The sequence below is a fragment of the Syngnathus typhle genome, linkage group LG13, assembly GCF_033458585.1.
Source record: "Syngnathus typhle isolate RoL2023-S1 ecotype Sweden linkage group LG13, RoL_Styp_1.0, whole genome shotgun sequence".
NCBI classification, from domain to species: domain Eukaryota; kingdom Metazoa; phylum Chordata; class Actinopteri; order Syngnathiformes; family Syngnathidae; genus Syngnathus; species Syngnathus typhle.
Window position 1 is genome coordinate 9842710 of NC_083750.1, and position 16528 is coordinate 9859237.

The 16528-nt window shown below is 41.4% G+C and overlaps 1 protein-coding gene across 7 annotated transcripts; it reads left to right on the top strand.

The window, feature by feature from the left end:
• The first annotated feature begins 2534 nt into the window (after positions 1-2534).
• On the top strand, positions 2535-16077 carry dtna (dystrobrevin, alpha). 7 transcript variants are annotated; one of them, XM_061295346.1, is made up of 22 exons: positions 2535-2743; positions 5865-5932; positions 6448-6528; positions 6590-6803; positions 7422-7507; positions 7933-8087; positions 8159-8264; positions 8521-8687; positions 8791-8915; positions 9863-9946; positions 10061-10114; positions 11357-11452; positions 12243-12324; positions 12522-12622; positions 12813-12926; positions 13101-13197; positions 13619-13642; positions 14116-14275; positions 14346-14435; positions 14501-14727; positions 14848-14886; positions 15026-16077. In XM_061295346.1, exons 2-21 carry the CDS (start codon positions 5866-5868, stop codon positions 14863-14865), a joined length of 2148 nt encoding a protein of 715 aa, XP_061151330.1. In that variant the 5' UTR covers positions 2535-2743; position 5865; the 3' UTR covers positions 14866-14886; positions 15026-16077. The 7 variants fall into 7 exon arrangements, with proteins under 7 accessions (XP_061151330.1, XP_061151334.1, XP_061151329.1 ...); XM_061295345.1 differs by lacking the exon at positions 2535-2743 and adding an exon at positions 3850-4076 and having other exon boundaries at positions 10073-10114; XM_061295344.1 differs by lacking the exon at positions 2535-2743 and adding an exon at positions 3851-4076.
• Positions 16078-16528: the final 451 nt, after the last annotated feature.

The following is a 16528-nucleotide window of genomic DNA, read 5'->3' on the forward strand; positions in this document are numbered from 1 at the left end:
GACCTTTTTTATTGTTTGTTTGTTTTACTTTGGAGGTGTTGGACTGTAATTGTTCCACTCTATTCTCATAAACTTACCTTGATGAAATACATAAGAGCGCTCCGTTTTCCCCCACTGAGAAACATTTTCAACTTTCTTCTCGAGGCGTCTTGTTCTTCTATTCTCTTTGGGCCTCGGTTGACGACCGGCCTCCAGACGCACGATAATTTACGTGGCCTGTCCAAGGACGTCGTTTTTTTTCCTCATCAGTGGTGATTTCTTTCTGCGGGGATGACAATGCTCACGCTGTATTGTTTGTTTGCAGAATATAACCATCTCACAATATTGAGCTGAAAACGCAACGGTTTGAATCTGAGTGAGATCTTGTCTACCTGCTGCTGCCACCAGTTGTCCACCATCCTGCGGAGCTCCTGGATGTGGTGAGCAGTTTTGCCGACACTTGGGCAGGGACTGTTGAGCAGTGCACAAGAGCAACGTCGTCCGGAGGAGACGGTCGAGAGGCCTGCTTCATGAGAACATTGAGCTCTGGGAATCAGAACGTTTGTGTAGCACAAACAAACACTTGTCACTATTTAATGAAACAAAGCCCCTTGAAATATACGAGGAGGTAGAACCATCGCGGCATGAACATCAGGAAGCAGCAGATGCAGTTGGAATAAACACTTGCTCTATTTGATTAATTTGACTCTGCAAAGTAATTACAAAAAATTATTTGGCTGTGAAACATCTTGCGTGACTCCGTACTCTCACTTGGGAAGTGTGGTCGTATAGACTGACATGTTTTGTTTTTGAAAGTGTCAGGGAGAGAGCAGAGAACTAAAGACCGAGCCGAGGTGGGGAAAGGGCGCCATCTGGAGGCAAACAATACAAAAAAGTGAGCAAATTGTAACAAAATCATATGTTTGAATATCATCAGCTCTAGTCACTAAGCAAAATCAATACTACAAATATATATTTGAGATTGATTATTTAGTCATTAACTGTCAACAATTGATAAATTACATTTCATATCACACTACGCAATATTAACCATTCATACCGAAATAATATATTTATGTGCTCTATCAGCTGCATAATTATAATAGTGTTAAATAATTAAGAAAATGTAACAGAATTTAAAAAATATATACATATATATTATATTTAAGTGTTTCTTTGGTTACAGCACTACCAATTAGTCACAAGAGAGGGTCAAAATATTAGAAACACTTCTCAGTGTGATGCTGCTTCCCTTGGCTGTGTCATGCTGTGCTGTTAATGTTAATAAAGGCCAACACTTGCACAAAGTTCCACATACTTGTTGATAATATAGGAACTACAAAATCGTGTCAAGATGTAAAACAAGGGTGTCAAACTTTAGTAGTGAAGCCGCGATAAACGAAACACGAAGTAGCGAGGGACCACTGTATAGAAAACACATATGTAATCACATAACGGGTTCATATTTTGCGCAGTATATGATTACAAAATGGCTGGTGCAGTTAAATCTTACCCTGTTGTCTAAAAGCATAATTCGGTCTTTCTCTTCTTGGCGGGAACGTGGGGGACTCTGTAACGTCACGGGCCCCAACACCCTCGCTAAAAGTCACCACTTGTGAAGACAGCATTCTGTAGGTACAACACAAAATAAGTTTAGAAAGAGAAAAAAAAACACACAAATATGTTAACTGAACACCCACAAAACCAAAAACCCGCCGGAGCTAACGCTAGCATAAATTGATACCTTCACCTGTCTCCGGATATCGCAAAGACATTTACCGATCTCGCTCAACGCTTAATTAACTGAGCTAATAACAAATTAATGAGCTCCGCGGGGGTCGTTGTCATGGCAGAAAGTGAAAGTGAATATCGACTTACTTTTAAGTGAATTGTTGACCTACGCTAAGATACGCGAAACGGTTTTGGCACCACGCCGGGTTGGCCAAGTTGTCTTTTTTCCAAAGTTTCACTTGAATCAACCAAAGCGCTGTCAATCTTTCTGCGGTGGTTGCTAGGCAACAAGGAGCCGAGCGCCAGGGTCCTGAGGCGTTCAAGAACGTCGCAGACGGTCGGAAACACCCAAAATCAAATTGAGCAATTTATTTAACTAATACATTTCGGTTTCTTTAATGTTCGAAATTTGGTATTTCCTGTAAACATGAATTATTATGTATGATTGTGAAATTGCTAAGCAACATTGCGTATTTTAAATGCATGTATCAAAACAAGTTACTCGATGTCTCATGTTTTTAGTGTACGTTTAAATCATTTACAGTTGCAGTGTTTTTACCTAAAAAAAAATCCTCAGCCACTGCAAAAACTCTTTCAGGTTTGGTGCGGTAATGTACATTACGTCATTGTCCAACAATAAGAGGGGGTGAAAACTTTGCGTAGTAAATAAATTAGTAAAGAAAAAAGAAAAAGAAAGAAAACCTCGAGCAATATGGCTTTGTATGTTCTCAATTTTTATTCCAAACTTGAATCATCCTTCAGCAAAAAAAAAAAAAAAAAAAAAACACACTGGCGCTAGTGACGAGATTCCGCATTACGTCATCTAGCAAAGCAAAGGCCACCCGTGTGCGTGTGCGCGCTTTGCAAAGCACGAACATTGCCGACAACACCATCGACTACGACAAGAGGGGACGGCCGCTTGTAGTGATGCGTCGCCCGGCCACCAAAGAAGCCTGATAGCGTGGCTGCAGGACACGGTCGGCTGTGTTGGTGGCGGGATTCCTGGAGGGACGATGCGTGGAAATATATTGTGGTAAGTGGCCGTGCAGCTGCAGTCAAATCCCGACCTTAACCCGGGACGGTATCGTGTGTAATTTGACACGATGCAGTGTTAAATGACACTTTTGCACCGTTGTAAACATTGGAATGGTGCGTTTATTGTTACACACAGGTGTCTCCTTCCTGCAGGATGCATGCTGAGCATACGAGTAGGCGCCTGTTGCCTTCACTGCCCTCTTACCTTTTGACCACAATGGCTGCTGTGAATCTTTTTTTTTTCCTCCCAGTGCGCAGACCAGTGTTGGTTGGTGTTCATATTTTAAAATCTCCAGTGGGTTGGGTTTTGTGTTTGCCAATCCTACGTCATTGTCTTGACTGAAATGACCTTAGGAACAGGCTTTCCCAAACTTTTAGTCTTAAATTAGAAATTTGACTAATAGCATAGTGGTTATTCTGCTCAGCAGTTCTGAGGGTCGAGGTTTGAATCCCAGCTCAGGACTTCATGTATGGGGTTAGCAATTTGTTTTTCTAATTAGTTGTATTTTTACTTTTATACTTTTTTTGACTTAGAAATATGAGATTCAAACATCATATGGTGAACTCAACTTGCTTTTACATAGATTCAATTATGGCAGGAAGTGAACAGTTGGGAACAAAATGGATGCTGTGAGCTGTTTCTTGCCAGTTGAAGATGACTGAAAAGTACCATGTTTTGTCTTCTGACCGGATCGTTCATCGGTTATCGTTTTGATCAGGTAAAGCCTGGTTGGTAATATCAACAAAATCGTACCAAAATAACTTTTATCGTTAAATGTTTGTCTCAAGACTATTTTACATAACAGATGCACATAACAGTTCGCCAATTTGGTAATAACCCAACTCAAACTTGGAACGGTTGTTGCATATTTGCCCAAGTTTGAAAAAAAAATCAAACTCTACATTCCTTGCCACATCTTTTGGCAGGATTTAGCCCCCGAGGCTATTTGCGGTTATTGGTATGTATGCCATGTTTTTCTCTTTTAAGGGCATTTATTTTCCAATGCTGCCAGTGTGACAGAAGCACAGAGAGAGAGAGCGTGAGAGAGAGAGGTGGTGGGTCGGGGTTGGCGGGGTGGGAGAGAGCAATGCGTGTTGGGCACATGCCAGGAACAAGGTTTAGGGTCTTGCAACTGGAGCGCAAAGCTGCACAAGAATGTGGAGCCTTCTCATTTGATAGTTAAAGATAGAGGCAGCGCAGGCCGCCGCGACCGAGACCCGTTCTAATTTCAGACACATCGAAGATTTGGCCTTGCTTCTTTCCGTCAGGACTTTGTAATAAGTCAAGACAAGGCGAGCGGAAGGAGTCTCAGCATGGTGTTTTATGAGAGGTAGGATTTGTTTTTGGCTGCTTTAATATCTACTCATGCGCTAGATTGTATCAATCTTTGTTATTTCCCGGAATGATAACGGTCTACTGAAGGTCACGTGGTCCGGCCTTCGAGCGCTGCTATCGGTGTAAATCTTTGAAAAGTGCATATTTCTGCGTTTGGATTCACTCACAGGGGGAAATGATGAATGGGGCGAGCTTGGAGTGTGACACTACACTCGTGGCCGCCGGCGCTGGCCTGATGTTGTCTACACATCTCAAAGCACGTTCACAGCGGCCTCACAATGAATCAAGCGCAACTTCACGGCCGTGTCTTGTCCTGAAATGATGCTCCTGATAATCAAAAGAGATTTTCTTTTGGATTAACACTCACAGAGGCTAGTGGTCGGTTAGCCTCATCGTCTGGACGACGTTCTGGGTTCGAATCTCAGCTCATGTTCTCCCGCGTTCACGCAGGAATGAATGAAGAATAATATATGAAATAAGAAATTAGCACTTAAGATGTTTTAGTGACCTTGAACACGGTTCTTAACACTCAATCAGCCCCCCCCCGCCGTGAAGGCCCCAGCTGAGCAGGTTGGCACCTAGCATGGCAGCCTTCGCCACGAGTTAATGAATAATCTTGAGAATGTGTCATCCGCTATTCTGAATGGTTGAAAGTGAATTTATATGATGCGCTTGAGTTATGGCTGTTGAGATCAGATGTAGACAATAAAGGCTTAAGACGTTTGTTGCCGTTTCGCGTTATAGCATCTAGCTAGCAAGAAAAACTTTCATTCAGTCATTCACCACTGTTATAATAAAAGGCTGGCACGTTTGGTTCAAAGTACCACAAGGGACTGTTGGGATCGGAAAAATAAACCTACTGATTTGAAATTGTCATTATATTATTTAAATTGTGTCTCTAAAATACGGCTACCGTAATTTTCGGACTATAAGTCGCACCGGAGTATAAGTCGCACCAGCCATAAAATGCCCCAAAAAGTGAAAAAAACCCCATATATATGTATATAAGTCGCTCCTGAGTATAAGTCGCCCCCCCACGCAAACTATGAAAAAAAACGCGACTTATAGTCCGAAAATTACGGTAATTAATAAAGTCATGCATGAATGATTTTCTCAAGCCTTTCATCCAAAGAAGACGAGCGTCCCCACTGAGCTATTTCTCCTAAACAATATTTAGGAATAGGGAAATAAAAACTTAGTCAACTTTGCCCGTCTGCGGTGTGGGTGTGTGTATGAAGGCTTGCTGCCATGGCAACAGTGCACATGACTAGGTGTATTAGATTGCCTCGGACAGTGTGCGGCGAGGCGTGGTGCGAGTCGTCTCTCGGCTGCTCCCTCTGTCCCGCTTCCTTGAAAGTCTTGTCCTTGTCTTACTCAGGTTTGCTCACCTCCACTCGAATTGTATCCGTGTGTGTTATGTCCATTCGATTTGGAAATATAGCAAAACAAAAGTGAAAGCAAGGAAGGAACAATATCCATTAGATTGTGTACCTAATGACGTGTTGAGAGCATTTGTATGGAGATACGTCGAAAAACAAAATATGAAAATAGAGCAATTTGAGTCGTGGTCACGCCGAGTAGCTGTTGTCTCATTATGTCCGCTCGTATTAATGAAGCGGCTCGAGTCTCGCACGCGCAATGGTTTTATCAGTTGACGCTTCAGGGGATTAAGTCCAAAACGTTTGGCGTTCACTCATCAAGTCGTGATTTTTACGAGGACACCGCTAAAACTCAGGAGCGCGTAGATTGACTTTTACTCTCTCGCTTTCTTTCTCTTGATCAGAATGATTGAAGACTGCGGGCGGAGCGGCGACAACATGGCAGACAGAAGGCAACTGCTTGTCGAGATGAGTAAGTACAAAGACGCACACGCCCGTGTCCTGATCTACGCCGACCTCCCTTCATTCGCCGGCCATTAAAATGTCTCTTGGGTTTGACAAATTTGATGGAGATGAAACGGTCATATCCAAATCAATGATAAACTGAAAAGAGGATGACATCATCATCTCAGCCTCATATTTGTTATTGTTCCCAACCAAATGATTGGAAATGATGATCGCCATCCATACAACCCAATTTGAAAACGCAGGGGGAAATATATTGAATATGCAAACTCATCCGACGGGTTTTTAAGACCTTTCACAATAAGGGTTGAAAAGCTCGAGTGAGTTTCAGTTAATTGCTGCGGCTCTGGTCGTCGGCCCATTAAAAAGTAACTTCACACTAGACTGAGAGGCGGCGCTTCACTTGGATCGCTTTGGATGGTGCCCAAGCTTCTCGAGAGGCTCTGTACAAAGTGTTATGGAAGTGTTAAAACGGAGAAGAAAAAAAAAGATTTGATTCTGAGCTAATTCATTCTTCTTTAGGGGCTAAGGATCTGGACTCCATTCGATTGTCAACTTACAGAACAGCCTGCAAACTGAGATTCGTTCAGAAGAAATGCAACCGTGAGTGTCCTCTTCTGCTCTCGCTCCGCGTCGCCTACTAGCGTCCACTCTCGCTTCCCAGTTCATCTGATCGACATCTGGAACGTCATCGAGGCCTTTCGGGAAAACGGCCTCAACGCCGAGGAGCTGAGCGACGAGATCCCCGCGGGCCGGCTGGAAGTGGTGCTGTCCACCATCGTGTACCAGCTGAACAAGCGCATGCCCACCACGCACCAGATCAACGTTGAGCACTCCATCAGCTCGCTGCTCAGCTTCCTGCTGGCGGCCTACGACCCGTGAGTCACGCCTCGTTCTTTTGTCGCCCGAGGTGGGAAAATTGCTGACTATTGACGGCAACGGTGTGACGAGTGGGTGTGATTTTTGCGCAGGCGTCACACAAAACACATTGGACCTTGTGAATATAATGAAAATTGTTCAAATTGAAAAACAATCAGCACTGAACCTAAAAAACACTTCTAATGATCAGTTGACATGTTTTGAATGATAGTAATAATAATAATTCATTTTTCATTCATTATCTTTTTTTTTCTTTTCTAATTATTTTTATTTATTTTATCTGTTTTGTTTTTCTGAGCCAATGACCTCAACATATAATAAAATTTTTGAATGATAGTAATAATAATAATTCATTTTTCATTCATTATCTTTTTTTTTTTTTTCTAATTATTTTTATTTATTTTATCTGTTTTGTTTTTCTGAGCCAATGACCTCAACACATAATGCATTTTTCATTTATTTTCTTTTTTTTTATCCATTTTTTGTTTGTTTTTCTGTGCCGATGACCTTAATGTATAATAATTCATTTCTGATTTCTTTTCTATTTTTTTAATCCATTTATTTTTTGTTTTTTCTATCGGAATGACCTCAATGTAATATTTTGTGTTTATTTCTAGAGATGGCCGTGGCAAGATTACAGTCTTTGTTGTAAAGATGGCCCTAGCAACCTTCTGTGGAGGGAAAATTCTGGATAAATTAAGATGTAAGCAGCGGTTTTACTTTTTTTTTTTACTTGTAATTGTCAAAGATGATACATATGGATTTAAGATCACATTTTTGGTGCGAGTAATTTGTCTGATATTATATAAAATGTATAATGATATATACTGCACCATTATGTAGGTGTGGTTCGGTTGCTTCAATGCTTTCATCCACTTTTATTTTGAAATGCATGAAATGACTCCCGCATGATACCTTCAAGCATGCATTCCTGGAATGGAGGCAATGACAACATCTCCTGGCTCTTCCTTGCTGTTTGTGTTTTTTTAAACAAAACAATTTGAACAGCTGCTTGTCTTTAATTCCTTTCCCTCGATAAGTGGGCTAATTGCATTGTGCGTGTAATTAGCCCGCCCGCGTCGGAAACCGACGATTATTTTGATTTGTTTGCACAATGTCGCCCTACAGATATTTTTTCACTCATATCCGATCCGGCGGGAATCATGTCGCACGCGCAGTTTGACCAGTTCCTGAAGGAGGTTCTCAAACTGCCCATGGCGGTCTTTGAGGGGCCGTCGTTTGGCTACACGGAGCAAGCGGCCAAGAGCTGCTTCATGCAGCAGGTGAGCGGCTCATGAAGGAAACCTCGTCACCGATGTATTTTGACGTTTCCCCCGCTTTCCATTGTGAGCAGAAAAAGGTCTCCCTCAATATTTTCCTGGACACGCTGATGTCGGACCCGCCTCCTCAGTGTCTGGTGTGGTTGCCGCTCATGCACCGGCTCGCCAATGTGGAGAACGGTAGTGTTTATCGTTCAACATTATGAGCGTTTGGGAGTGAGTTTTTTTTTTTTTTTTTGTTGAGATTTTTATAATAAGACTTCTGAGGTTTTATTGTCATGCTTTTGGGGATCGCCGCTATTACGAATAAATTGCTATTTGCGGACTTTTGAAGTTTGTGCTCGTACTTTGATGACATTCTCCCAAATGACTATTCAAGAATATCTGTGTTTACTACTGCATCTATTTATACTCCCCCCCCCCCCCCCAACTGCAGTTTTTCACCCGGTCGAGTGCTCCTACTGCCACACTGAGAGTATGATGGGCTTCCGCTACCGCTGCCAGCAATGTCATAATTACCAGCTCTGTCAGGACTGCTTCTGGAGGGGGCATGCCAGCGGTTCCCATAGCAACCAGCATCAAATGAAGGAGTACACATCATGGGTAAGAAGCGGGGAGAGGGAGGGAGGTGCGTCTGCAGGCGGACCGGTCGATGCGGCTGTTTTCGCGCCATGACGTAATGGTCGACCCGATCGTCTGTTCTCAGAAATCCCCGGCCAAGAAGCTATCTCATGCCCTCAGCAAGTCTCTGAGCTGCGCGTCCAGCAGAGAGCCTCCCCATTCCATGTTTCCCGACTTGCCGGAGAAACCTCTCAACCTCGCCCATATTGTGTACGTTCTTCCTCATCTTGCCATACTTAGCCCACTGAATAGGATCCGGTCAGTGCCTCCTCTAAGTCCTGAGCGATTCCAGTCAATCCTCATGGCTCAGCTAATCAATGAAGCTTAATTACAGTCCGGGGAGCGATTGCAATCTACAACAATGTGGCTACTGTTGCTTTCGTTTGAGCTTTTGTGTCTTTGTGTGAGAGTCTCGCCGGTTAAATCGGATAGCCGCCCCGACATAAAGAGTCTCAGGAAAGCAAAGTGCTCCCGTGAGAATTAGTTTGGAAATCCCATGAAAAGTGAACCGTTGGATGATTAAACACTTTTTTTTTTTTGCAGGTACAGCCCTAGAATTTGGCTTTGTTGTGAGAAGCATTAATAATTCATTGAAGACTTGAATCGGACGAACTTTTAGCAATTTTTTCCCATTAAAACCGTGAAAAAAAGTTCCCATATCAGAAAATTCACTTGGATTCAGTTAATGAGTCATTGCTCAACATGGCTGCCACCACTCCACGTTTTATAATAATTAGCCGGTTTTCCTTTTTTTTTTTGATCTAGAAAAACAATAACTGGATGTTAAAAGTTCTCTCTGTACTAATTAGCCGGTTTTCCTTTCTTTTTTTAATCTAGAAAAACACTAACTGGATGTTAAAAGTTCTCTCTTTGTGACTTTTCTCTTTTTCCTTCACTTTGTTCTCTCTAGAGACACGTGGTGAGTGTTCTTTGATTTTTTAACACCTCCCAAAATGTGTCCTTTTGAATCAAGCTGCATGTTTTGTTCTCATCCCACTCTTTAGCAGCCGCTAACTTTTTTTGTTTTGCTTTTCCTTCACTTTTCTGTTGTATTTATGTGCTCCCTTAACTGTAATATTTCACATTATAGTCAAACTAAATGTCTAAAATACGTTGGTCACTTTTCAGATTGAAACCACCATTTATTGTCTTCCTAGGCCGCCAAGACCAATGAACATCTCCAGCGAATACTCGTTTTCCCACTCAATGCCAACATCAGGGAACCCGTACTCCACCAAAAAGTGAGTACAACAATGGATGTCCTGGATTTTCCCATGAGATCTTTTCAGCTCCCAGCGGACACCAAACAATTGTCTGTGTCCGTATGTCGCCCTCCTCCTGCTGAATGCACCTAGTTTGCCTTCCAGCGGGAGTCATGATATCGCTCAACATCTGTTGAAAGGCAGAGGGTAAGTGAGACAGGTGTGTGAGAGTGCGACCATGCATGTATGCAGTGCAAAAAAAATATTAAAATCTTCACTCACCCTTTTACAGATAACTATGTCACACAGGGGTGTGTAGACTTTTTATATTAAGCTACCTAAAAAATATCTGATTTGTCTTACATCCGCTGGGTTTAGTGTACAAGTAGAAATATAGTATCGGCTCACTTTTATTGTTTCTTTTTTGAAAGGGGAGCATTCAATATAAGTGTTCCCCCCAGGGAACACTTCTCCCTTTCATGATCGGAAAAAAAAACGATGAGGTGACGAGTGAGTGGTATTCTATACGTGGTTGAGCGTGTCAAAGCATCTGAACACTCGTGTTCACACAGGCTGTCAAGCAATTCATAACATAATAATAATAAATTTTATTTATAATGTCAAATCTTACGCAGCCAAGACTGACAGTACCGGGTTCTAGTCCCAAATTTGAGATTGGAATTCCAAGCTAAAGCAGAATAGATGATGAACTGGATCATAGCTTACTAAATATTTCCATAAAAACCAAGCTAAACATTATCTTATACCAAAGAATTTTTTTTTTTTGCATATTTTAATTCACATTGTGACTCAATCAATCTCTCAAAAGTAGAGAAAATGAATTCAGAAGTTTAACAGCAGGTTACAACAGGCTAGCTTGCCTGCTTGCTAGCACGAACGTGAAACTAACATGGCTATGGACTCCAGCCAATGTTCACTTCATTATGTGCACCACCTGTGCTTTCTTTACCTCGGCTTAAAATTTGCGTTGACGTTTAACAAGAGGGAGCCCATTGTTTGGTCGCTGAATGCTCGCCGTATCAAATGAAACCACTTGCTTGTTTAGCGTAGTTAGCCAACTCAACTTGGATAATGAACACCGAGACTCTTTTTCATTGTTTTTTGTCTTTTATTGGTCTTGTCAACCTTTTCAACGGCTGTAGGAGTTTCATAAAATAGGATTAGCCAGTTTTGGATGGAGTGTTTTTACGTGGAGTGTGGAAAAAGTGCAATTTGTTGTGTCTCTGCCGGGCATATTGCTGCTGGCCTTCACCAGTCCACATAATGTGGCCTTGTTCCTCTTCAGTCACCCATGAATGGCTGCTTTTCAGGCATCTCAAACCTCTTGTTGTTTTTCCTTTCCCTCGACTCATGTGCCGACCTTTTGTCACCTGTGTCATCACGTTGTTTTCTTTTGTATTTTGTTCGTGAACTCCTGCACGCGTCCAGGTTACATTGCAACCTGGATGCAGTTGACAGACTCGCCGATGAGCACATTCTTATTGGCCTCTATGTGAAAGTGCTTCAAAACCACCCCAAAACATGGTTAGTGGGTGTGCTACGGTATGGGGGTGCCTTTCTCTGAATAACCTCAGCATGTGAAAACCCTGCATGCATACAACAGAGATTTTTTTTTCCTTCGTTCTTACAATCACCAAAACATTCGTACTGATTTGCACTCACTGATTTACATTAACTCTATTTTTCTCAATAGCTATTATTTAATATATTTAAAAAATATTTTTTTTCATAAGAATACTTTATTCTCAAATTAGTTTTGTGTGTGTTATATAGTTGATCCACAATAAAATGGACTCCTCCACTTAGTGGGGAATTAGATCAAATTGGTTTGAAATTGAAGGAGATTTTTTGACCAATGTTTCTTATAATACTCAATAAAATTGCATAACCATAAATATTTGTGACAGATTATTTTTTTGTAACAAGCTGATTAGTGCTCACATTCCTAGTGGGTTTGTCTCCGTTTGAAGTACTATTCAAAAGCATTTTGCACTGACTAAAATGTTTTTTGTTGGAGCAGTTATGTAATTACTCTCTCTCTCTTACTCTGTTTATTTCCATACTCGACAACAACCTCAAAATAGAGATGCCTGCGTGTGCACTAAAATGTCTGCCTGCATCTTAATGGAAGTTGTCTACAATATTATATCTGCAGTCAAATTAAATTAGCAACTCGGGAGTGCCTTTGTGTTTACGGTGATTATGAGTAGGTTGTTCTGTCTTATTCAGCTCTTCGATGTTTATATATATATATATATCGAGCTATGTGCTAGTCAAGGTGTCATAATACCATCTCGATTTTCTTGTCCATCAGCTTGCTGGAGAGCAGCAACCACCAAGACGAGGAGCACAGCCTCATCGCCCGCTACGCTGCTCGCCTGGCTGCAGATGCCGCGGTGAGACACATGAACGTGCACTGGGGGAAAATCATTATTTCATCTCCTGACAAATCTTTGCTCACCTACCAAGAAGTAAACAGCGTCCGATTTTAGGGGAGCGCTTTGATTTAATCATAACCAGAATATGAGCATCCAATTATTTTGTATTTCAATGATGGTGTGAGCAAAATGTTGACACAGTGTCTCTGCTTCAGGCTCAACAGCAGCAGCACAGAGTTCCCGCGGATTTGCCAGGTTCTCTGGATGCCAACAAACAGCAGAGGCAGCTCATTGCCGAGCTGGAAAGTAAAAACAGGTGGGGGACTAGCCACCTTGCTTTTCTTTAGCTTCACACTTGGACAATTGTTTTTAATGAAATGAGAGCGCTACTGCCACCTACTGTCATGGATGTGCAATTACAGTTTATTCTGCCACCTACAACACTTTATTAGTAAATTTCATACTTTTCTTTTTTTTCTAAAACCGCATTTGTGGGTGTCACACAGAGAAATCTTGCAGGAAATTCAACGACTACGCCTGCAACATGAGGAGGCCTCGCAGCCGCCGCCTGACAGGGGTCAGCAGAACCCCACTCTGCTTGCTGAGTTACGACTTCTCAGGTAAGCGGGAATTTCCATTTGGCCATATCTGTCTCTTCCCCACACATTTCAAAATTCCCACTGTGTCTCCTTTAAGGTTCCGAAAGTGCAGATTGTAACTGCTTGCCTTAAGTGTGTATGGATGTGACATAATGGTGTCATCAATCTGTACCTTTTTTTTTTTTTTCTTGTCAGGCAACGGAAAGATGAGCTTGAGCAGAGAATGTCGAGTCTGCAGGAGAGTCGCAGGGAGCTCATGGTACAGCTGGAGCAGCTAATGATGCTTCTCAAGGTAGCGCAGACGAGAGCCCTCCATCTTTATCACGGCTTCATCCAGTCACTGCTGTTTTTTTGGGAAGTCAAGGGGAACATTTCTATACATTTTGTTCCATGTTGAGAGGATACGCATGAAATAACATTCAAATTGAGCTATTTTATGTTATATTGTCAAGTAGTGTCTTGTAATGAATTACTCTGGCCATGTTTCCTAAAAATCCGCCCCAGAATCAAATGCATCGTCATAAAAATGGACGTGGCTATCCCAGCTAGTTTTGGATTCTCAATCATTTGGAGGTTATCAATTCGCTGGAATCAATGACCATCGATTAATTGACAAGTGTCAACAATTCCATGTCTTCCTACTTACATGGTAATGACATCCTAGGGTCGATCCAAATGGACCTTAACATAATGTGGTTATTGTTTTTTCACAGCAAGCTGAGGAACAGAAACAAGCTGTAAGTGTGAAAAGTGTGAGGGAGTGGAAAACTATGTAGCGCATGTTTTGGAATAAAACATGTTCATTGATGCCAGGTGAGCATCTTGTATCCCCCCCCCAAAAAAGATCAATTCAATAAAAAAAACAAAAAACTGGCTGACGCTGAAATTTTGTAGGCCGTTACAATTTTTTTTTAAATTTATAAAAACATTTGGATGCAGCAGCTATTTTGTTGAAGTGCTTAGTGTCTATTATGACATTCCCAAGATACAAGGCGTTCATCAACGACAACTAAACTCTTAGATGATATGGTAACAACACATCTAGACAGTATTTTTTTATTTTTTTTTTATTTTTTAAAGCTTATCATCTGACTTTAACACATACTAAATAATTCATTTGTGTGCAAACGTAGAAATTCAGCAAGGGATCAAATAATCATGTCCCCCAACACTCACTTAGTCCATACTTACATGAGGTTATGTGTTGCAGACTCAGGGTCCCGGCTCTCCGCGCTCGTCCCCCAGTCACAGCGTCAGCAGGCCCATTCCCACGCCCATCCACTCGGACTCGGCCGGCACCACCCCGACTCACGCACCTCAGGACTCCCTCATGGGTGTGGGGGGCGACGTTCAGGAGGCCTTTGCTCAGGGTAACGCAAGAAGGTTCCATTCCAAAAAGTCTGCAGTGATGTCAATATTGTTTTCTCTTCTCCGTCCAAGGTCCCAGGAGAAATTTGAGAAACGACCTTCTCATCGCTGCTGACTCCATCACCAACACAATGTCATCGCTGGTTAAAGAGTTGAATTCAGGTACAACTAAAATGGCCGACAAAAACAAAATCATATTTGATTTCTATTTGATTGAATTTTCTCAGAGGGTGGCAGCGAGACCGAGAGCACTGTGGATTCCGATCTCAGCCGCGGCGACACATTTGCTGCAACAACAACAACCTCAGATCCCTTCCTCAATTTTAAGCCCAGGATCAGCGCGGCGGAGCATGAGGACGAACGTTACGAGAACGACCTGGAGCGGCAGCTGGAGGACGAGCTCAAGTTCGAGGAGCTTATGAAGCACAGTCAGGAGCCGGACAAAGCCTGCATGGTGAGATCTCTTTTTGCAAATGGAACGTGTTACTCGGGATAACTTTTATTACAATTAATCAAGTGGACTCGAAAAAATAAATCTGCTGTGTGTGATGTTAATGTTGACTCTGTGCTGCAGATGACGCTGCACCAGTGACAGTGCAAATCCAGGGCACTGGTAAATATGCCACTCATTATTTATAAATGGAATGAATGAATCTATGAATAGACGAATGAATGAAATAATACTGCATGCTTGACAGGAAAATGTTGAATATCATTTCATGCAGTGATCATCCATGTGCTCTTGTTGGCAGGCAAGCAATATTAAAAGCAACAACGAGTGACAACACTGGACGCAACGACACTGGCCAGGATCTTATAGCTTAGAATCTACATTTGTGTAAAAAATCTATATATTTTTAGCCAACCTCATATTTAAGGTGAAACTGTGAGCCGATGAATAAATCAAGAGATTAATAATCACCGAGCGCTCTAATATTATTATACCACAGGTGCCATATCAACCACGTGATTCTTTTGTTGTTGTTTTGCTTTGTATTTCTTAAGCCGATGTAAAAATGTACTGGTTTGTGTCTGTGTCTCGTATCATTTTTGATAATTACATTTGAGTTGTATTTTTAAAATACACAATGCCAACCTGGTCTGGTTTTACCACTCTAGTGGAACTTTAGCTTCCGTGATTAATCCCTTCCGAAGAGTCTAAAAACTAATCATAGGAAAACGCAAGCAATGCCTCCCATAAAAAATTAATGTTCTCGCCACCCCAAAAATGCAACATTTAAAAAAATTACACATACTGTATATACACAGCAAGCAATGTGAAGTACATATAAATCGCTAATGAAATCACTTTTACCTCTATCAAAGACTCACGTACCAAAAACATACAAAAACAGGTTTCCCTGTACTGTATTTGCATTATCTTCTTATCCTTATTATTGCGTGTTGTTTTTTGAACCTTCATTTGATGCATTGGTGACAATGATAATGCACACTGCCTTAGCTTCTCGGAAATACATTTCAGTGGAGTTTAGTCACGCTGTCATTGGAGCATGTATACGGCATTCAAAAGCAATGTGAGTATTTTGCACTGGAATAGAAACACTGTCAAATTTAAGATGTAATCAAACAATGTAATTACTGTATAATTTCTGTTTCTAGTGGCTTGAGAATTGAACCCACCAGCCGCCGCCCCCCACTTGACATAAAAAAATATATAAAAAATGCAAAAACCACTACTGTGCTGTTGGACACAAAGTTCTTGCCATTTTCCACCTTTATTTCCTTTTTTTCTTTTGCATAGCGGTGGTGCATAATAAAGTGTTGACACCATACCATAACTCTTTCCCAGGAACTCCTTCCTATTTCATTTCAAGCACGACACACTTGAGCTGCTCTGCTTCAGCAGTGCACCTTTATTAGCTGTCGTAAACGCACTGCAAACTGTACAAGACACACTACTGCTCTCTAGTGTTCAAGGTCAGTTTTTTCTCCATGTTTTCAAATTTACTGCAGTATTTAAAAATCATACAAATGATTTTACTACCAATATTTTAACTAGCATATATTTAAAATGCCACTCCTCACTTCATTGCAGATAAAAATATAACACAAATTAATAAAATTGGTCTATGTTTAAAAAAAGAGAAAATAATTTTCAAAAATGACAGAAATATCTATTAATTGTATATTTATCGTTTTGGAGCCTGAAGCGTGAAGAATAAAGGAGTCCGTTGTTACAAAGCATCAACGCACCCGTACACGATTGGTCGTTCTGGTGACAGATGTTTTACAAC